At 39.5% G+C, this 22,570-nt stretch overlaps 1 protein-coding gene across 3 annotated transcripts; it reads left to right on the top strand.

The window, feature by feature from the left end:
- The first annotated feature begins 600 nt into the window (after window positions 1-600).
- LOC112144199 (myb-like protein X) lies at window positions 601-18,195 on the top strand. 3 transcript variants are annotated; one of them, XM_024268561.2, is made up of 7 exons: window positions 601-1,192; window positions 6,894-7,035; window positions 10,394-10,841; window positions 11,731-11,985; window positions 12,061-12,302; window positions 14,639-16,439; window positions 16,482-18,195. In XM_024268561.2, the coding sequence occupies exons 2-7, from the start codon at window positions 6,902-6,904 to the stop codon at window positions 17,421-17,423; spliced, it is 3,822 nt and encodes a 1,273-aa protein (XP_024124329.1). In that variant the 5' UTR covers window positions 601-1,192; window positions 6,894-6,901; the 3' UTR covers window positions 17,424-18,195. The 3 variants fall into 3 exon arrangements, with proteins under 3 accessions (XP_024124329.1, XP_024124330.1, XP_024124328.1); XM_024268562.2 differs by having other exon boundaries at window positions 602-1,192; window positions 14,639-16,428; window positions 16,471-18,195; XM_024268560.2 differs by having other exon boundaries at window positions 603-1,192; window positions 14,639-18,195.
- Window positions 18,196-22,570: the final 4,375 nt, after the last annotated feature.

The raw sequence follows: 22,570 nt of genomic DNA, 5'->3' as shown, positions 1-22,570 counted from the left end.
TCGTTTGATTTCCTCATTTCTAACAGCCGCTGGTGTTTTAAACATGTGATTGTCCTGATGATGGAGGACATTTAGAAATAAAATTAAGATTCAAATGACATTTTTGAGTATTTCTTTATTCAAATTGTTATGAAACAGGAACAAATGAAACAAGTTGTTTGAAAAAGCTTGTAGTTACATACAAACTGCAGTCAGCAGGCCACAAGCTCCCTGCTCCACTTCATTCGGATGCATCCACTCACAGACAAATAGATCCATGAACGTCTTTGTTTTCCTCGTCTGAGCTGGAATCTGGATCAGGATGGATGGGTCTGATATTGCTTGTTGTTTTAGCTGCAGCGCTAATGTAAGGTTTGGGGTGTGAGAGGCTGTAAGCTAGCAGGAGAAAGTGTAAACAAAGGGAGGATGGGAAATAGCCAGATGCTTACTCTGTGCCAACGGTATGCCCACATCTAAGAGGCAAAATTATAATGAACTTCTGCCACTCTGCAGAAACTATGTCCAAGAAAAGTTTTTGAAGGATTATTTTTCCTAAAAACCCGGCATAATAATATTACAAGACAACTTTTGAAAATAGATCAAAAGATGAGTGGAGAGGATGTTTAGGTCACACATAAATCACCATGAGGGTGATCCAGAAACCTCCATGGAGACGCAGCTGACAATGTGACAGAAACATGGCAGCATCACAACGTTTGTGTGCAGGTCACTCAGAGTCCAGTTCTTCAGTTTCTCCTCCTTCACAGTGATTGTTAGCCAGGAAGTGACCTAAGAGATAGAGGTGCCATTAAGAAAGACTAAGGGTTATGACACCATGTCTTCCAGCTGTCCTGTTTTCTCTGCTGTTGCACCTGTTGAATGAGGCTTCATTTCACTAATGTGTTTTCATCAAATCCTTTGCTCTCCTTCTCAGTGCCGTTGCCTCACCCCAACACTAAATATAGAGTGACTGCTCTGAATGTGTTATGATGTAAAAATAGCGAAGGAGGGAAGCCGGCCCACTCACAGCAGGTTTGCAGGGCAGACACAGTTTCGGCTCGGCGACATAGCACAAGGAACAGACTAAAGGCAGGGATTTCTGTGTGTACTTTGATAGACAGGTGAGGTGCAGTGAAGCCTGAAGGCAGACAGCGACTGAACCTACTGAAGGAAATGTGGATGAAAAGGCACTGAGAAAACAGAAAGACACCCGGTAAGTCAAAGTTAATCGGTTTGATTACATTTGGTCATGTCAACTGGTTCAGCTCTGTATGTGAAATGTGGGTGAGTTTTCATGTTTAAAAATGTGAAATCACTTTTTCTCATAACTAAAATCAGAGTCATGCTTTTAAAGAGGATGAATGGTTGAGGCTGAATCGAGTTTAGAGTCTTCATAGTTTTTCAAAAGAAACATGATGAATTGGTGGTTCCATGTTTGACTGCTTTTTTATGTTTCACATGTTCTTCAAAGAGTGATGAATGACTCTTGTAAAAGGAGCCGTTCACACTAACAGCACTGCAAAGCTCTGCCACTAGTTAGATAATCCTTGTTTGATAGCATCAGTATTTCTTATGACCATCACTTTGACCTGCAGCCTCAACACAAATAACGCATTTCCATTTTTAAAATTTACAACATTAAAATGTTTGATTTAAGAAAAATAAAGGATTTCTTTTAGGAAAAGGCAGAGAAATGTCGCCGGTCAACATCTTGACATTGTCAGTGAAGATTCTCTTTCTTCCAGGCAATGTTGTCCTGATACTGTAAAGAAAAATCAGAAAATCAACATTTTCATTTTCTTGAATTTTAATAAATTCTATACATCGGGACATCCCATGAAGCTCAACAACCTTTTATTTTGAAAATAATAATGAGCTACTTACATCAGCTCAAACACATGCCCAGAGTTAACTAAAGTGCAGCAACAATCTGCAGACTTTTACTCTCTCACTCCAACTTCGATGTCATTATTATGGTGCTGCTTCATCATACGGTGGCCCGGAAGGGCAAATCACATCAACAGATCACTCAATGCAAAGACATAATAAAGATCACAAAATAGTTAAAATAACAAAATGAGACAACATTACATTTTGGAAAGAAAAAAATCCAGAAACCAAAACATAATTTAAAAAAAAAATGTGGAAATTATATGAAATGTTAAGAAAGGAAACAAAATAAAAAAACAGAAAAAGTCATTTTGAGAATTCAGCGGACATCACTGCAGGGTTCCTGTGGGATCTTAAAAAGTCTTAAAAAGGAGTGAGTATGAGTTTTGAAATAATACCTTAAAAAGCTTTAAAATGTCTTGAATTTTGACATCTGAATTTTAAAAAAATGTGCTGCTTGAAATTTCCCTGTTTCACAGTTAATATCAAAAGTTAATTTTTTTCAACTAAAACTTTTTTTAATCAAATAATGTAAATAAACATTTGGAAAAACAGTTGTTCTGCACTGATAGGCTGAATACCTCCTCCGTTTGATTAAAAAAAGAAGAGTTCTAAAGCATCACGGCACAGACCTCAAACAAGCGACAGTTTATGTCAGATAATGTAATTTTTTCCCCTAATATTTCAATCTTTAAAAATGTGAATATTAAAAAATGGGAATGAATTAATAAAACAGGAAATAATTAGTGGAATGGGAAATATTCTGGTCTTAATTGTTTTTACATCCATGGCCTTAAAAAGTTCTTAAAAATTCTAAATTTTATATATATATATATATATATATATATATATATATATATATATATGCGTGTGTGTGTGTGTGTTTGGTTTAAGTGATTTGTTGATGTGATTTGTCCTTCAGGGCCACCATACTGTCACTCACTCAGTCATACTTTTTGTCATCGTTGTGTCTCTCTCTCCTGTCATAAACCAGTTATCTATTCACATCATCTAACTGCTTCCAGATTTGAAAACAAAGGATGAATGAAAGTGTTTACGAAGCCGTGTGAATGAGTAAGGCTCATAGAGTCCTCTCCTGCCTCATAAGAACAGGTTTGAGCCGTGCTGACTGTCTCAAACTAGAGCAGACGTTACTCAGAGACAGCGGTGGTGACGTGTCCAAACATCTGCTGTTATGTCATCAGTGTTGAAATAAAGCATAACATCCATCAGTATGATAGATTTTAGACCACAGTTTTGGTCTTTGATGATTTCCCAAATATGTTATACCTTTTTTTTTACTTTTCTTTTAATATCAGCTAATATATCCAGCACTAATATCTTTTTCTAAATGTCCGATGAAAAAGCCCTGAAACCTGCCTGAACCTGATGGACTTGTTCTCCTTTAACCCCTTCAGTAACATCTATTTATACTCCAAACAGTGAGGCCTCTGCTATGTGATTCTCATGAGCTTCCACTGAGAGAGACCATTAGAGGAAGCTGGAGGCCTGAAGTCATTTCCTAAATTTAAGTCCTCCTCATTCAGTGAATTCTGATTTATTTATTCACTGAGACAGTGGTAAACCCCACAGCAGATCCTGGGATTAAGCCGGGCCACAACCATCTCATCATCAGACACTCATAAGGTTTAGTGCAGGATTCCAGTCGTTTGAATGGTCAGAGCAGAAACTTTCCTTTGAATAGCTGTGCTCACAGTCTGGACATGATGCTTGTCAGTGTCTCGTCAACACAGTGATGCAGCAGGGATAAAGTGTCCTTCTAGTTCTTTCCAAACATCCCAAGAAAGTTTACTTGTTTTTCTTAATGCATGATGCCCAGCCGGGTTTAAATATAGCAGTCTCCCGTTAGATGAGGAAGTCTAACAAAACAAGCCACGGAGAAGTCAGCAGTACAGAAGAAATTCATTTATTTGTAGCTAAAGTTTTACTTACTGAACTTTTACTCCTGTCTTCAAACACAGAAACTGACAGAGGTCACAATAAAATCTGTTTTTCTGTCATTGTTTAACATGAGGTTCTACTTAATTGACATTTTTTTATTTTAACTGATGATTAATGTTTCAAACCTTTACATGTCACTCAGGAGTGGTCTTTAGTTTGAAGTGGCTGGAAAAAAACTGGTGCATTTAAAATCTCATTACAGTTTCTGAGGAGCTTAGAAACGTCCTCGACCCAGCTGACATTGATGACAGGCATCTGGGTCACATGCTAATTGTGGTGAAACCCCGGGGGAGGAATGTTGGGTCTGCATTTGTATTGTGTGGGTTACACTGCACCACGTCCCACTCTGCAAAGATAGACGTTTCAGAGAAACATGTCACATTTTTTAACCCTTTAGCACTGGAGACGCTAAAACCATAAATCTTTGACATATTGTAATTTTTAATGATGATTATGAAGTTTTTAACCAAAATACCACAACCTAAATGTCTTAAAAAGACATTTTTCATGTTATTCTGAAGCCTCTGTTTCAAAAATCTCCTCTGAGGGGGCGTGGCTTCTGGAGCGGAGCTGAGTAGCTCCGCCCCTGATCCCCCCTGTCTGATTATGATAGCTCTGTGTCTCACTAGCATAAATCTTCACGCTGCTCCATAAAAACATCCATCAATCTGGGTAATGTCCAGCCGTATGGTTCTGATCCGGATGTCAGCTGGACGAGGAAGTGAAGATCTTCATGGACAGAACTTCCTCCAAAATCCTGATTCTTTCTCCTTCCAGTTCACCAAAGACTCTTTTAGCTAATTCTCCAATGTTTATTGACTGTGATCAATACATTCAATCATTGGTTTCTCAGAGTTCTTGATAAAATAATCAAAGCTAACATCAAAATGCTCTTTCATTGATTTACAATCCTTTCCAACTGCGGTCAAATGAGCCGCCGTTCACATTTCCGTGGTCACATCAAGAAGCTCCGTGGAGTCTGGTGGAGATTTTCCAGCGTTCTCAGTCCTGCTACCGTAAGTATTGGATGAAACTCACACCAAAAATCCAGTGATGCTTATTTGACCACAGAAATGTGAACGGCGGCTCATTTGACTGCAGTCAATGTGAAGATACCATCTTCTCTTCTCCAGAACCTGAACTAGACATGCTAAAACTAAATGATTTCTTATTACATTTGTTCTCTTTCATAATAAAATGACACACATACATGTTAAAAACTCAAAAAACTGGATTTTCCACGGAAGGGGACTTGAACACAGGAGCTCCAGTGTTTATTTTCTGTGATTTACTGTAATTTTTCAATTGTTAACAGGATGAATTCCAGCAAATTCTGAAGGAGAAAAACATCATGGTAAAGGTTGAAAAGTTACAGTAAGTTAAAGATTTTGTGTCTCTGGCGATGCGTCAGGTGTTAAAGGGTTAAACATAGACACTTGTATTACGTCACAGGTTTTACTCTCACTCACTAGTTTACAGTTTTTCTCAGAGGCTTTGGTGCGTTTCTCAGATCAGAATTGAAATTCTCATAACTATTAGTTCAACCTCCACAACACTTAGTCATTTGAGCACATCATAGTAGCAATTTCTCCTCTCTCTGAACAAACTGCAAATGATTTTAGACATGAATCAGTTGCTTTTTTGACATTTCCATTTGCTTATGTCATGTCAGTCAAAATTAATTATTCTTATGGATGCTGAATAGTTGTTCTCAGTAAAACCAATAGTCTTACTTTCATTGCTTGAGTCATTACACACAAAATTGTTGAACTAGTTATCAAATGTCAAATATTAGCCATCTGTCAAGCAAATTCTGTACCTTCCTTAATCATTTTGTCCTGGAAATGTCTCCTAAATTGAACAATTGATCCCAGGTGAATTCCAGCTGTCACTCATGAGGAGGTGTGTGCAGTTTTAGTTGTAACCAATGACAAACAACGTGCTCACTGTCAATTATAGATGAATCCTGTGAATCCTCAATTGGCAACCATATATAAACTGTGCAGGAGCGAGTGTGGACCATTTCTACACTTCTGTGACACAAAATGGAAGGTCAGCATCGTGGAAGAGGGGTGAGGATGTGGGGAGGAAGGGGAAGAGGGAGAAGAGGCAGATCTAGGCGGATTCCTAATGAAATAAGGGCTACAAATGTGGACCATGTTGTCAATCACGGCCTCACCATGGAGGAGGCTGGTCGAAGGGTGCAGCCCAATACTGGAAGAACTACGGTCCAGGAGATACTTTCCTGGCTGCATCGAGGGATAACATCCATTGCGATGTTGATGAAAATATGTGTCCAGACAGACAGGAACGTCTGGATGTTCCAGAATGATTTACTATACTGTTACATGTGCTGTATATTGTTCACAGCTCTACCAAAAGGGTGATTTTATGTTTAACATCTACAGTGACTTTACTGCACATTTCAGATGTCTGTACCAGTAGGCCATAGTGCTGTCTTGAGCGTTTTCAGGTGTCATTAAATATTTCTTCAATGGAAAACACTGAAATTATAAACTGTCAGAGTGAAAACATGACAAAGCCATTTGACTATCTTGTTCATAAAGATGGTGTCAAGACTTTTCATTTTGATGGCACTGACAGTTTCATTGACATGAATACTTGCTTTTGAGGAATGGATGATCGATTCTGAGCATGTGATGTGCTTTGGCAGGCTATCCACGAGGTTTTGCAGTTTGCACTAATTGTTTTGAGAAATGCACTAACTGTGGAAATGTTAATAGTGTTCTGAGAAACGTACCAAAGCGACTGAGAAAAACTGTAAAATCAAAAACCTGAATTCAAAAACATTTCAATAATGTTAGCATGACACTCTCAAACATGTTCATAAAATAATGGTTTTAGTAACAAAAAAGATAATCCGCTGTGGACCCCCCCAACATTTGTGAAGTATTTCTAGAGAATTAGAAGGTCAGCTACCAAACTTTTATTATACCAAATAAGGACCTCAGGGGCTACCAAGTTCATCTGGAGATGAAGACAAAACTTTCTAAGATAAAAAGTTTTTCTGAACATGATGTGTTTTGTTGTCTTGTTTGTAGGCATAAGGATGTTGTCAAACAAAGAGGATAAGAGGACCTTCAGCAATGGAGCTCTGAGAGACAAGTGGGAAAAGAAGACCCAGAACATAGCGGAGCAATGCAAACAGGAGGCCGAATGGAAGGAGAAGAGCTCCCTCAAAGTGTGAGCAGGACCTTTATAAGACCGAGCTCATGTTGATATGCCTGTTTTATTTTGTGACCACGGGGTCCCAGTTAAGTAACTACATTATGCAAAACATGGATCTCTTCAATTTGGCTTTGTAGAATCAGCACAAAAGCAGGAGTACAGCACATCACACTTTAGCTACAACTGTTGTTCTGTGTTTTATATTTGTGCGCACAGATCCTCCTATAACTTGTTTTTACTGTTGGTTGGTTGGTTGGTTGGTTGGATGGATGGATGGATGGATGGATGGACGGACGGACGGACGGACGGACGGACGGACGGACGGACGGACGGACGGATAGATGGATAGATGGATAGATGGATAGATGGATAGATAGATAGATAGATAGATAGATAGATAGATACTTTATTAATCCCAAGGGAAATTATGGCAGTCTGTAGCTCCAGGTCATTCACACAGATTAACAGAAATACATAAAAAAATAAATAAACAAGTAATAAATATACTTAAATGGGGGGGGGTTAAAATTAAACAATTAGTTAATCTCACAACCTTCATAATCAATTTTGATTTGAGGTTTGAAGTGATGATTATATGAAAAAGGATAAAAGAATAGTTTGACATTGTTTATAGATGTAGCAGAAGCGTCATATCTCATGGCATTTTTTCAGCCTGTTGCAGCTTTTGTCTGTCTATAAGGGATTAAAAAAATACATACATAAATATCAGGGTTGTGCAACCTAAAAGAGCCATTTGGGTCAGTTTCTCAATGGTCAGAACCAAGCAGGAGCCGCAAAGTCCTAGTTTGTTCTATTGAAATGTTGTTACTTTGATGTAAATTATATGTATTTTTCTGCATTGATAAAACCAGGAATTTACAAAGAAAAAGCAAATTGTTTAGACAGAAGGTCATATCACTTCCTTTCAAAATAAAAGACTTCCTGTTCCACATAGGAATGGCCTTTTCTCTGGTTGGTTCTAGTTGGGTAGACAGTCATCCTTTCCCTACTTACTAATGCTGTTAACCTGCTTTTGTTTCACGATTGAATTCAAATAGTATTATATACATTTATTTTCTTTGCAACTCCCTTTGTGTAAAGTCAGTAAATACTTTGCAGCATAAAATGCACAGACAAAGAGCAATCTGATTAAAAATTAGCTAAAGTTTAAACTTTAAACTATTTCAAATCTGTGTAAAACAGTAGAGTTTTAGTAGAGCACATAGCACCTTTGAGTTGATGTATGTATTGTCAGCTGGGATGTACCTGTACCTCAGCTATAAATATTCATTAAGTAACTTTTTAGTTTGTGCCTCTGTCATTATTTCTTCTGCCAGAGAGCCACTATGGAGAAGTAAAAGAGCCACATGTGGCCCTGGAGCCTCAGGTTGCAGACCCCTGGACTAGATGGTTCCTTTGTTTGCTGTGGTGAGGGAGAGACTGACAGATGAGGTCAGACAGGAATCTCTGAGGATCATGATGTTTGCAGTTGACATTGTGATCCGCAGTGAGAGCAGGGGGAACATCTATAGATAGGAGTTTTGCTCTGGAAAGGAGAGGAATGAAGGTCAGCGGCAGTGAGAAATCTGTAAATGAGAGGAACTGAAGTGGAACGGTGCAGTTACAGGGAGTAGAAGTGAAGAACGTGGAGGACTTCAAGTTCTTAGAGTCAACAGTGTAGAGGGGTCTGCAACCTTCAACACTTAAAGAGTCATTCGGAGCGATTTCTCGCCAACCAAAACCCACAAAGTCTTCACTCATCCTTTAGAAAAATAAAATACGGATTTATATTTATGTTTTCTTACTGACATGACACATTTAAATAAACTTTTTTTGATTTTTTGGCATAAATAAAACAAAAACATGAAGAAAAAATAGATAAAAAAAAAGAAGAAAGTTTATAACTTTTGTCAGAGCTTTGCATGCCTTCCTTTCAAAATAAAAGACATGCTTCACATAGGATCAGGTCACTGCAGTCAATGCAGCAGGAAGTGGAAAGTCATCAATTATTACAAAAAACATTTTATTTGACTGTTTCTGGTGCATTCAGCCACAAATTCACAAATATAATCAAATAAAAAACTAAATCAGAACTAATGAAGTGACCCAGCATGTATTAAAACCACGAGACACACTTTAAATCCTGGAATTTGTTCAAAAATAATAAATCTGCTTTATAATCCATTGGATTATAACATAACATAATTTTAATTCTGGTTGTGCTTATTGAAAATAAATGAAATGAAGTCAAATGTGTCAGTATGACGTTGATAAACTACAAAGGATTGATGGAGAATTACAGCTACAGTTGTTAGGATCCTCTTTGGATGATTCATACGTCCTTCAACTGTTTGTCAATGAGTTGAATAAAGTTTAAGTTCATATACTTTTTTTTAACTTTACTACTTACTTACTTTTATACTTCACAATTATTTAAAAAATATATTTAAACATTTTATTGTAACCAAAGAGTTACAATGAAGGGAGAACTTCATTGTAGAAGAGCTGAACTGCAGATTGCTCTAGAGCAGGGGGGCCCCCAAGGACCACACAGGTCGCCCCAGGTTTCCTCTAAAAATAACTCAACTGAGCTGTGTCTAAAATTCTATTTTGCTCTGTTGCTATTTTTCAAATTACACTAACATTCACATAGATTAAAAAATAAAACGTCTTAAAAATATGTTGATAATACTTTAGATAAGTTTAGGTGACCTCTGACCTACTTTTTGTCATGTCTTTTTGTCAAACAACAACCATTACACAGTCGTGCACGTTACTGAAATGTAACAATGCACCAGGACTGAAGTTACCACCCTCGTTTTGATCTGATTCATCCTTTGTGTTAGCCCCGCCCCAATGCGCCAAAGCGGGGCCAAAAGATTTGAAACTGAAATTTTCAGATTTGATAACAAAAAAAAAGAGTTAAAAGTGAAAAAAAGTTTTTAAAGTGAAATTTTGAAACTTGAAGTTTTGAAGCTTAAATAAAACAACATTTGAAACTGAAAATAATTAAGTCTATTTTAGAAAAGCAAAACGTTTTGGAAATTTTACCTTTTTATTTGGCCAGACACCAATATTTTTTTCAATTTCTTTTATTTGGTTTCAAATAATATTGGCCCTGGTTTAGCTCCATGAGAGTGCAGATAAGACGTGTGTAGACGTCATGTCATTCGTTTAACAGTATGTTAAAGATTTTATGTTTCAGTGTTTCCGGTGACGTCTCATGTTGAAGGGTTAACATGTATTCACAAATATTACAAATGGTCTCAAAGCACATCTGAAGTGTTTTCTCCCAGTTCAACAAGAATGAACATTATTGTTCATTATTTGTATACAATTTAATTCATGTATTTGCTTTTGTTTACATCCACAGTCTGTTCTCCAAGTGGACCTATCACTGGTCACTGGCCCAGCCTGGAGATAAGATGAAAAGTGACACATCGGAATTCAGAAGGGTCACAAGCAGAGCAGACGAGGTTGAGCAGAAGCCCAAAATTAAATTTAAAGTTGTCCCTCCGCCTCCCAAACCCAAGGCTGAGCCTCCCCCTCCCGCCCCCCCTCCTCCCAGGAAGTCAGCTTCACCCAAACTTCGCAGGCCAAAACGTAAAGTGGAGGTGGATGTTTTCCGGCTGTGCTGGAAAGAGTCTTGGATGAGCCTGAAGCCTCCAAAGTACCTGTACCTCAAAGCCAAAGAGTCCAAACCCGTGATATCAGGGTTCACCACCATCCAGCAGACCAGCAGCAGGAAGTACAAAGCTCAGCACGTTGCCTTAGACGATGAACCCACGTGTGTCTTGAAGTGGAGTCAGTCCTGGAAACAGGTAAGTTTGGCATAAGCTGAAGGTTTGACTGTAGAATGAAGGACAGAAACACAAAGAGTTTGGTCAAAGGTGATCATCTTTAAGACAACCTCCTGATTATTAAGATGATTGAGACGTCTTTTTAAAAATGCAAAGTTTTGCATTAGTGGGTCCATCATTTATGCTTATAGTCCTAGAGTTTCATCGATATAGCTGAGATCATGTTTAGGATTCTTGTAACTGCACTTGAGGAGCAGGAAGTGCTTCAGAAAAAAAGGTTGTTGTTCTTCCTTTTTTATGTCATTTATTTTCTTGCACTTTCCTAAAGAGTGACAAAAAGAAAACCATAAAAATATTGTTTAAAGCAAAAACATGTATTAAACTATACAGTTATACAGTCTAAGATTAATGTGCGGCCTTGATTATGTGGTAAAAACAGTTTCTTGAACATTTTTGGAGTTTCTACAGCAAAATTAATTCCATTTTTCCAGACAGAATTTTCTGTTTTTGCATATTTTTATATCTGGTGTGTGATTATGAATATAAAAATTACTAAATAAAGGTAGTGTCACAAAGGAGAGCTTGTGCTGATTAGAATGTTATTAAATAAGAAAGCAGGTAGTTACAAAAAAGCTTGTAGTTACATACAAACTGCAGTCAGCAGGCCACAAGCTCCCTGCTGCACTTCATTCTGATCATCCACTCACAGACAAATAGATCCATGAACGTCTTTGTTTTCCTCGTCTGAGCTGGAATCTGGATCTAAACTGTACAGCTGGATAGCTATGATATCACTTTGTGCTAACTGCTAACATTTGGGGGTTTGAGCTAATGAGAGAACGCTGGAAAGAGAACGTATTGATGAAATCTGAATCTTCTTCTCTATTTTCTCCATGGGTTTGGCCTGTAGGTGAAGAGTCCAGCCCAAGAGGAGGTTTCTGAGGAGAGGGAGTTTAAGTGGGACATCGTGTTTGAAAGACCTCTACTTCACAAAGCGAATGTGGAAAAGTACTCCCTCCCTCCCTGGGCTGGTACGTGGAAGTTCATTAACTTCCCCTTCAGACAGGAGAAGAAAAAATGGGATTGTGTGTGGCCTGTTTATCACAAACCAAACTCCAGCAACAAGTTCACAGAGTTAGAGGTGATCCAGCAGCAAAAGGAGCAGGTGGGAGTTTTCTGTCTTGTGTTCCAGTGCAGCCACTTCATGTGAATAACAGTTTCTGTTGTTATCATTCATCAGAACGAGCCGTTTGAGTTGGTGGGTTCATGGAAGCTGAACAGAACAGAACTTGTCACAGAAGATCCAACAGATGATGAGGATGCAAACTCTCCCAGCATCAATTCAGAAGGCGAGATGAAGATCCGTGATTTCCACATGCCGGGATGGAGCCGGTCCTGGCAGCTGTCTGCGGCTCCTCCTGAGGAATATGAAGAACGGCTCCAGAGCTGGAGCTCCTGCTGGAGTTACAGCCAGCAAATGAGGTGGGTCATGCCTTTAGTGCCCTGGGCCACTTCAGCGTGAGGTGGGACATCTCATTAACTGATGAGCTCAGAGAGCCATGGATCCATGGCATCCATATGTCAGCATGAGCATTTTTAGATGCTGTTTCTTTGCCTTTTTGTATTCTAAAGCTTTACAGGTCAACGTAGAAATGTAACCAATGAGTTTTAGCCTAAAAACCTAACAAATTCACTCTGATAGGATCATTTACAGACCAGGAACCAGGGACACCTACGAGCATCTAACTGTTCTGTAATTGATCATAATGACAAAGACTCAGAGCCCAATTGTATTTTATTTCAACACATACAGTAAGCCAAATAATTATCTGAAAACCCTGTGATATTGCTACTTCTCCCACTTAGAAAACCTCCAGAAGGCTGAAACGTCTTAAGTTTGGTGATCCAGAGGAATTACGGGAGAAAGTCATGTGGTCAGATGAGGCTAGAATAGAACATTTTGGTCATAGGAGGAAGAAGAATGATGAGTACCATCCCAAGAACACAACCCCTACTGTGAAGCTACTGTGAAGCATGGGGGTGGTAGTCTCATGCTATGGGGTGTTTTTCTGCACATGGGACAGGCGACTGCACTTTATTAAGGAGAGGACGATTGGGGCCATGCGCTATGAGATTTTGATCTTTCAGTCAGAACACTAAAGATTATAGATGAGACAAAATATTGGTATGGAGAACTATCGCGATATTTCAACTCACGAACAATTACCAGTCCTCTCTTTGTGTGAGCACGACAGTGAAATGGAAGGATGCTATCGTCAATTTTTACCAGAAAAATGCGTTTATAGTCTAAATGCCTAAAAACATAATGGTGCGTTCCAGCGCGAACACGGAGTGCACTTTGCTGCTTTTCTGCATGCAGGGGGCGGGGAGAGGCTCCTCCCTCGCTCTCACCACAAACTCCACTGACAGATGAAAACGCACGCGGATGTCAGAGCGGCCACAAGCAGACACTTCAAGCTGTGTCTGTGTTTTTCTAAAGTAGATGCAGACAGCGCTCGCTGTTTCTAATGTAACAAACTCATGGATTGTGAGGGAGGTAACAGCTGTAACCTGTCCAAACACCGCACTAAAATACACCCGATTCTAGCAGAGAGGTGTGCAGCGTCTGACCGTCCAAATGAGACATCTAGCGTGTTATTGCTCCAACAGGTGAGTATGCTAGCGGTGGAGCACGTGACTAAAGTGTTGTCAAAGATAGTGGGGAAATTTGATTAATACCAGCACTGTAAAAAACAATCACCATACTCTAAAACAATTACCTGACATAAAATGTAAACAATGCAACATAGCAATTTTTTATTTCCATATTTATTGCTCTTTGAAGTGAGAAGGCAATTTGATATACTTTGCATTTTGTTCCTTAACTGAAGCTTTGTTTATTTGTTACCTTAAAATGTGAGTAATTATTGTAAAGACACGTTAGTATTTATTGATAATTTTATTTTAATGTTGTAAAGGGTGTTGAATTAATATATTATGTTTTCAATTGTTCTAACAACTTTTTTTAAGGAAATAAATATATACATGTTTTAAAAATAGTTATACTTCGTAGAATGCCAAGGTAATATATTGATTAGCAATGTTTGGCATATCGAGATACTCTCGGTATCGAGAGTTACCCTGAGACTCCCAGCCCGACTAAAGATGGGTCCTGCATGGGTCTTTCAACACGACAGTGGATCTGTAAGAAGCAGATCAAAGTTCTGGACTGGTCGAGCCAGTCTCCAGACCTAAACCCAATAGAACATCTTTGGAGGAGCTCAAACTCTGTTTCTTGGTGACAACCCAGAAACTGACTGCTCTAGAGAAGATCTGAGTGGAGGAGTGGACAAAATCCCTCCTGCAGTGCAAACCTGGTAAAAACTACAGGAAACTTTTGATCATTGGAATCACAAACAAAGGATACTGAACCAAATATTAACATTGATTTTCTCAGGTGTTCAAATATGTATTTACAGCAGTAGCAGACAAATACATTATTTTAAAAATCTTACGATTCCAGATTTTTTTTACATTATGTCTCACGGTGGACATGTACCTACGAAGAACGTTTCAGACCCCTCCATGTGAGGAGTGGGAGGACTAGCAAAATCACACGGTGTTCAAATACTTATTTACCTCACTGTACATAGAAAAGAATAAGCAAACAAAGTATTATAAAGCAATTCTGGAGGTTCTGAAAAGACTTTTAAAAGTTTGTATAAGTCATGCTTTTATGGCTCAAAGGTCTGGTTCATATTTCCGTTAGTCTAGATTCTGCTCACAGTTTTGCAGTAAAAGTATGACTTTATCTGCAGGTGGTGCCAAGCCTCCATCAGCTCCCATCATCAACACAGTGTCATGCTCATGAGGAGAAGAGAAGCTACAAACTACCTGCTCACAGCAGAACTGCAAGAAGAAACGATTGACAGCACGGAGTGGAGCGAGGCCTGGAAGACTCCTAAAGTGTGGGCTCCACTACAACAGGAGGAAGAAGATGAAGAGGAGGAAGAGGAGGAGGAAGAGGAGGAGGAAGAAGATGAAGAAGATGAGGTGGATAAGGCAGAAATCGATGAGGAAGAAGCAGAGGAGGAGGATGAAGGAGTAGAAGATGAAGAAGAGGAAGCTCTCAATGAAAATGAAAAAGTTGATGAACTAGACCAAAGGGAGATAGCTGAAGAAAACTTTGACATTGTTGAAAAAGATGTTGAAAAAGAAGATGAGGATGAAGGAGTAGATGCAGAGGAGGAGGAGGAAGAAGAAGAGGAAGAAAAAGAAGAGGAAGAAAGGGAAAAACTGGAAGAAGAGGAAGAGGAGGAAGAAGAAGATGATCTTAGTGGAGAGGAAAATGTTAAAGAAGCAGACTTGGAGGACAAGGATGAAGAAAAATGCAAAGACTTTTACAAAATTATTGAAGATGTAGAAAAAGAAGACAAGGATGAAGGAGTGGAAGCAGAGGAAGATGATGAAGAAAAAGAGGAGGAAGGAAATGAAAATGTGGAAGAAGATGACATTGAAGAGGAGGAAGATAATGAGAAGAAACTAGGTGGAAAAGAGAACAAGATTAAAAATGTGACCAAGATCGGTGCTGATGAAGGGGAGGAAGATAAAGACACAGAAGAAAGTGAGGAAGAAGAGAGTGAAGAGCAAGAGAGTGATGAAGAAAGAGACAAAAAGAGTAAAGAGACTAAAGGTCAAGAAGAGAAGAAAAAGGAACATTTGTCTGAAAAGGAACTAGAGGAAGAAAAAGAGAAGGAAGACAGAACACATGGAAAAAGTGAGGATGAAGTGATGAAGGTAAAAAGTAAATCAAATGAGGAAAAAATGAGCGAGGAAGAGGAAGCAGATGAAATAGAAAAGGAGGAAACAGATGAAGAGGAAGACTCTGAAGAAAAAGAGACAGATGAGGATAAAGAAGAGACTACAGAGGATGAAGATGAAGATGAGGCAGATGGTGTGCTGCCAAAGAACAAAACGAAAGAAATAAGAGATGAAGAAGTTAAAGGAGAAACAAATACATTTGATGCAGACGAAGATGAGGAAGAAAAGGAAGACAAAGATTCAGACAAAGACCAGGAGAGAAATGAAGATGAAGGAGGAGAGGATGATGATATAAAGGAGGAAGAGAGCAGTGAAGATGAGGGAGAAGTCAAAGATGATGAAGAAGGCATGACTGAAAAAGACAGAGAAGACTCACCTGAACAATGTCAGACAGAAAACAGTGGGAGTGATGAAGATGAATATTATGAGATGGAAGAAAACGAAGAAGATGAGAAGAATGGTTACAACATTAGCTCAGAGAAAAAACATAATAGCAAAGAGGGGGAGAAAAAACTTTTTTATGAAGAGGAAGATAAGGAGTATGATGAAGAAGAGGAAGATGAAAAGGAGGATGATAATGAGGAGGAAGAGGAAGATGAGAATAAAAGAAATGATGAAGAAGAAGTAGATGATGGGGAAGTGGAAAGTATCAAGAAGCAAAAAACAATCGTGAAGGAGGATGAGGAAAAAATGAAAAAGAATAAAGACAAAGTTGAGGAGAGTGAGGTAGGGAAAGAGGAAAACAATGAGGAAGAGGTGGATGAAAATGAGGAAGAGGTGGATGAAAATGAGGAAGAAGTGGATGAAAATGAGGAAGAAGTGGATGAAAATGAGAAAGAGGTAGTTAAAGACTTTATGGAAAAGGTGGATCCAGATGATGAGGAAGAGGTAGATGAAGATGACAAGGTAGAGGTAGATAAAGAGGAAGAGGTTAAATACTTTGAGGAAACGGTAGATGATGAAGAAGAGGTAGATGAAGATGATGAAGAAGAGGTAGATGAAGATGATGAAGAAGAGGTAGATGAAGATGACAAGAGAGATGTAGGTGAGAACAATAAGGAAGAGATTAACAAAGACGAGATAGATCAAGCCATTAAAGAAGAGGTAGATGAAGATGAGAAAGAGGTAGATAAAGAGGAAGAGGAAGATGAAGAGGAAGATGTAGATGAAGACGAGGAAGAGGTAGATAAAGAGGAAGAGGAAGATGAGGACAACAGGAAGAATGAGGGTGGAAAATGTAAGGTACGTATGCATGAAGGTCATATGAAGAATAATGAAAAAGTTGACACTTTGGACAACAATGAAGAGGAGAAGACTGATGAAGAACAGAGTGTGAAGAACACAATAGAAGGAAAGCAGAAGAAAAAGCTCCAGAGGAAAGCCAAAGCCCAGCCTGATGTCCCGCTCCATCTGCAGTTCCACAAGCTGAACGCCTCCTTCGCCTCGTGGAAGCAGTCTTGGATGGTGGCAGTCGCACACAGAGGAGGACAGGAAAGTGAGGAGGAAGAGGCGGAAGGAGAGGATGAAGCCGAATGGAGGACCTGGAAGGAATCGTGGAGGATTTGCCGCCAGAAGAAGTCCGATGAAGATGAGGTGCTGTGCTTCTCAATGAAGCATCGCAGTCAGAGATGCACGAGACTCAAAAATGAAGAGAGCGGTATGCCAGAAAAAGAGTGGAATCTCAGCTGGAAAATGGTCCAGAATTCACCAAAGAGGGAAGATCCTGAAGAAGATGATGACGAGGATGAAGAAGAAGAAGAGGAAGAAGTGGAAGAGGGTTAGAGAGCTGTGGTAGTAGAAATATTGAAGGTTTAGAAGTACATTTTCTGAGGCCGCATGTCCAGAGACATGGCTGGAATGTGTCTGCTCATCCTCATCAAAGGACACAGATTCCTTTCATCTTCTCAGAGTAAAGACTTCATGTTCAATGCACTTTAAGGTTGCGTCCTTTTGCAGCAGTCATGACACATAAAAGTGATGTTTGATCCAAACGTGGTTCCATTCTGTATTTTCTCTTGACAGCGCTGACTCTGAGTTAATCAGGGTTCCCATAGATGTCTGAGCGTATGGCCACACATCTATCTAATCCAAGTGTTGACTGAAGCTCCGGGCCACACAACAGTTCCTGTAAGTCGAGTCTGGACATTTGGGTCACATGTGGTCCATACAGCAGAAGCTGGAGCCCAACAAGCTCTGACTTTGAGCCCATAAAGACTTTCCCTCGCTGTAGAATAACTCCTAAAGGTCTTCCAGAAAGCATCAAATGTGTATTTTTTGTCTGTATATTAGATGAGAATTCATCAGTGTCTTACACTGCAGAGTCCATCGTCACTTTCTAAAGAAATAAAAGTGTCCTTTTTGCAAAATACAAAGATTTGTTCTCATATCAGGGATAGTTTGGTGTCTTTGTCGGGAGAAGCTCTGATGCTGTGAGGTGACATTTAGTGAAAGTCCCCCTATATTTTTTTTTAAGTTCCCAGTAGTGTTTTTATTAAGATTAGAAGTTTTTAACCAAAATCCCACAACCTAAATGTCTTAAAAAGACATTTTTCATGTTGATCTAAAGGCTCTGTTTCCAAAATCTCCTCTGAGGGGGCGTGGCTTTTAGAGCTCCACCCCTGATCCCCCTGTCTGATTATGATATCTCTGTGTCTCTCTAGCATAAATCTTCACCGCTGCTACATAAAAACATCCATCAATCTGGGTAATGTCCAGCCGTATGGTTCTGACCCGGATGTCAGCTGGACGAGGAAGTGAAGATCTTCATGGACAGAACTTCCTCCAAAATCCTGATTCTTTCTCCTTCCAGTTCACCAAAGACTCTTTTAGCTAATTCTCCAATGTTTATTGACTGTGATCAATACATTCAATCATTGGTTTCTCAGAGTTCTTGATAAAATAATCAAAGCTAACATCAAAATGCTCTTTCATTGATTTACAATCCTTTCCAACTGCGGTCAAATGAGCCGCCGTTCACATTTCCGTGGTCACATCAAGAAGCTCCGTGGAGTCTGGTGGAGATTTTCCAGCGTTCTCAGTCCTGCGACAAAAAAATCCAGTGACGGCAGATTTAGCTCATTGACTTCAGCTTCAACATGACTCATGCATGACTTCAGGAAAACTTCCATTTGTGGTCCTGAACTGCACAAATGTGCACTTCCATGAGGGCTGACTTCAAACTAAGATGTTTGAAAAGAGCGATTCTGCTGTCATCAAAGTCCAGCAGATCTTTGAGCAGTGCTGCCACTGGAAAGTGGACTCCCACTTCAGTTACACACAATTTGAAAAATAAAGAAGTCCACTCAAAGTAGTAGTGACTGCTGTGCTTCGTGCCTGGGATGCCAATTATAAACCAGACATTTCCTCAATAGAGTTTGTAATAGTAATGGAATTGCTTCATGCAAAGGACAAATGAATCTTAAATCACAAACTACTTTCATTTCTCTGAAAAGAAATTGTGCTTGAGAGACAGCTGGCTGCTCACTCCACTCAGAGAAAATGAAATCAAACAACTTAATTTAAGAAGAAGAATTTGTTTTTATGCTTCCATTTTTTTTTACAAACATGATTATTGGTACAAAAAAGCAAAAATAATTTACTGAGACAGGAAAGGACAGTGTGGCTCTGAAGCCATGTCCTTGAGGGTGAAAATAATCAAATGGATATTTTTATTTCTGATGTAATTATGCTAAATTAACGTGTTGGTTTTGAAGACCCACTCCAATAAAAATGGTGTTTTTGGTGTTTTCGTCATGTTGTTTTCTCATGGTAGAGGACACATAAAGAATAAAGTATTTATGTTTTCACATTTTTGTGAATCAGACAATAATACAGTTTGAAAAGATCGTATTTGTGACGTGGACACTAATATCAGTAAGCCACAGTCTCCCTGCTCCGCCTCATTCTAATGCATCCATTTGCAGACAAATAGATCCGTGAACATCTTTGTTTTTCTCGCCTCCGATGGAGCGATACGGCTGCATAGCTCTGATATTGATCACCATTTTTGTTGCACTGCTGGTACCTGTGCATGTGAGGGGCAGTAAGCTAGTGGGAGAGAGTTTAAACAGATGAGTGATGGGAAATGGGGACGGGCTTACTCTGGGCCAACAGTCATCCACAGCTCTGAGAAGAATTTCTAATGAACTCCTGCTGCTCTGCTGAAACTATGTCCTAGAAAACAACAGAATGACTAAAAACTGCATCATGGTAATGAAGACATCACTGGGAACTCTTTGACAATAGATCATGAACTCATCAGAGTGGGACTTTAAACCACCTGCAGAATTTTTTCTGACCTCTTAAACTAAGTTCTGAAACTCCAGCGCCGGGGTCTGCAACCATTGCCAGTTAAAGAGTCATTTGGGCCAGTTTGGTACCGATCAAAACCTAATATGAGCCGCAAAACTTTTTTTTGTACCCTTTTGGGAAATTTTGATGCAACTTTGCATCATTACATTGTCATTTCTTTGTAATTACTATGAATTATAATTATTTTTGAATGGTAATACATACATAAATATTAAGATCAGCTGGGTAAAGTCTTTTTTTACTTTTGACAGAAGTTCTTATGACTTTCTTTCAAAATAAAAGACTTCCTGTCCAAAACAGGAACATTAAGGTGAAGCAAATGTATTCCTAAACCACACAAGACAAACATGACATTTTCTCCTGTTATACTTTAGGTTTACTCTGGAGAGCCGTCATCCTTTACCTACTACTGCTGCTGTGAACTGCAGCATAAACATGAAGTATGATTGGTCAATGATCCAGTAGAAACAGTATTTGAAGAACACACAAACCTATAGAAATTCACCACTCCCCTCTGAATAGCATAAAATACAACGTACGCCTATTTTAAAGTCATAAAATCAACTCAGCAATAAGAAAAGATCTGACTTTTTACCAAAGTTTTGCCCAGTATTTGTAATCAGTTTTCTGGAGGAAGCGCAGAGCAAACGAGGATATAAAAACCATTGAAGTCTATCTTCCAGGTTCCCCTCAGCCATAAACGTAAAACAATTATTGGAATCAGTGCTGAGTTAGCAACCCTTACTTGTAACAATTACTATTATTTTAATTTTGTTTAGCCAGAGAGCCTCTGTGGAGGGGTAAAAGAGCTGCACGTGGCTCTGGAGCTGCAGGTTGCAGACCTCTGATCTGGCAGGTTCCTCTGGGTTTTCACTGAAGGAACGGTTCCTATCAGAGCTGCTGAACGGAAAAACGTGAGTTTACAGAGTCAGCTCATCAAGTGGAACATGACAGTACGTGTGCAGAGATGACAAACCTGCTTCTATCTCAGTAGTGCTGTTTGCAAAAACATAATGAGCCGTGTTTAGGTGTGTGTGACTCGGCATGGAGACCAGAAACCAATGATGCAGTTTGTCTTTGAAATTCAAATAGTAAATGTAATCCATCATGTGAACGTTGTGGTACATTCTTGAGGAGATGCAGCCGTGCTCATTAACACGCTGCAAATCCTGCATGACAAAGCACTGCTGTGAGAAATGCACAAAGCATGTGTGATGCATCACATAGTGGCATAAATCACAGTGTGATTTTCTCAACAATACTTTTGTTTTGATGCAGATTCTTCACACTTCACACGCAGAGCCTCACCCATTTCCCTCCTCTGAAGTAGCTGCTGCAGCCACGCGTTTACTAATTTGTGTCAAGTTTTCGTCTTCTGTGTGGAGACCTCTGGTGAACCCAACGACGCTCTGAAAACAGACCGGGATGTTTTAATATTCCGAACAAAGGAGAGATGGTTAATGACCAGAGTGACTGCAGACTGGGAAACAGCTGGAAGCTTCCAGCAGGGGCTGCTCGCGTCACACCCATGTACAGCAGCAGCAGCAGCTGGTCACGGAGAAGAAGCTTCAGTCACAGACTCACAGAGAGCTGTTTGAAGTGGGACAGTATGTAAAAAGGTCTAGGTCAAATGGAAACGAAATGTTCTTGATGTCAGGAAAATTACCAGCTGCAGGTCTTTCTACATGAGGCATTACTAAATAAACACTCATGGGGTCAGTGAAGGGGTCACTGGGCTGACTCCTGAAGCATCCTGTGGTGGAGATGAATTTAGCTCTGGCTTTCATTGGAGCAGAATTTGAACATCATCCTGCATGGCTCTCCGTGCTTCCTGTGTGTTCCTCTCCCCCTCCAAGCCTCCAGCCGCCTCTCAGCTTTCACATGCAGATTTCCTGTCCCTCTCTGATTGGCCGGTTCCTGAAGCCGCTGCACTCACAGCTGTGTATTAGCATGAGATCAGTCTGCATTGTGATGCCACACAGATTACAGAATCCCCATTTCCACCCCTGATTGTCCCTCTGCAATCAAAGCAGATTAACAGGGAGGCGGGGGTGAAGACAGGAGGTTTTTGGTGTTGGTCAGAGTTGTTTCAAAGACGCTGTTTCAAATTTAATTTGAATAAGCGACTGCAGCTGAGATATTCTTCTGAGCAAAACACTACGAGTAGGACAGTACCAGGGAGGATCTACCGCTTCATTTTTAGTAACTGTCTCTTTTTCGATTTCAAAACATTCATTCAATTTTCAAGAGCAAATGTTTCCCATCTCAAAATCAAATCTAATGTCAAAAATGAAAACGTGATCTAAAATAATCACAACTGTTTGTTTATGAACAGCAATAAAAAGAGCTGAGAATTATCCAGAGACTCAGGAAAAGCAGTGAGGGGGGCTAGCAAGTACAAATGAGCAGTTTTCACGCGACAAATTTGCGTGCCCCGCCCCTCTTTCATCTCTCGACGAATTTGCTGCTCGTCGCCTGTTAGGAAATATGTTCCTTCCTGATGCCATGTGGGAGGAGCTACCAGCCAGTGTATTTAGGATGTTGCTATAAGGAACTCTGTCTGTGGAAATCTCTCCTATAATGTATGAAGACTCAGATGATGTTAATAAATCTGGTTT

This window comes from Oryzias melastigma, linkage group LG2 (assembly GCF_002922805.2).
Source record: "Oryzias melastigma strain HK-1 linkage group LG2, ASM292280v2, whole genome shotgun sequence".
In the NCBI taxonomy this organism is placed as follows: domain Eukaryota; kingdom Metazoa; phylum Chordata; class Actinopteri; order Beloniformes; family Adrianichthyidae; genus Oryzias; species Oryzias melastigma.
Note: the sequence above shows the minus strand (reverse complement) of the source record. Positions and strands in the feature narration are given on the sequence as shown.

Bases quoted from the DNA above. Each gene is read 5' to 3' on its own strand.
- LOC112144199 (XM_024268560.2), top strand. From the start codon at position 6,902: ATGTTGTCAAACAAAGAGGATAAGAGGACCTTCAGCAATGGAGCTCTG. The intron at 7,036-10,393 runs GTGAGCAGGACC...TTACATCCACAG, and splicing joins GAGAAGAGCTCCCTCAAAGT to TCTGTTCTCCAAGTGGACCT. The intron at 11,986-12,060 runs GTGGGAGTTTTC...ATCATTCATCAG, and splicing joins TCCAGCAGCAAAAGGAGCAG to AACGAGCCGTTTGAGTTGGT.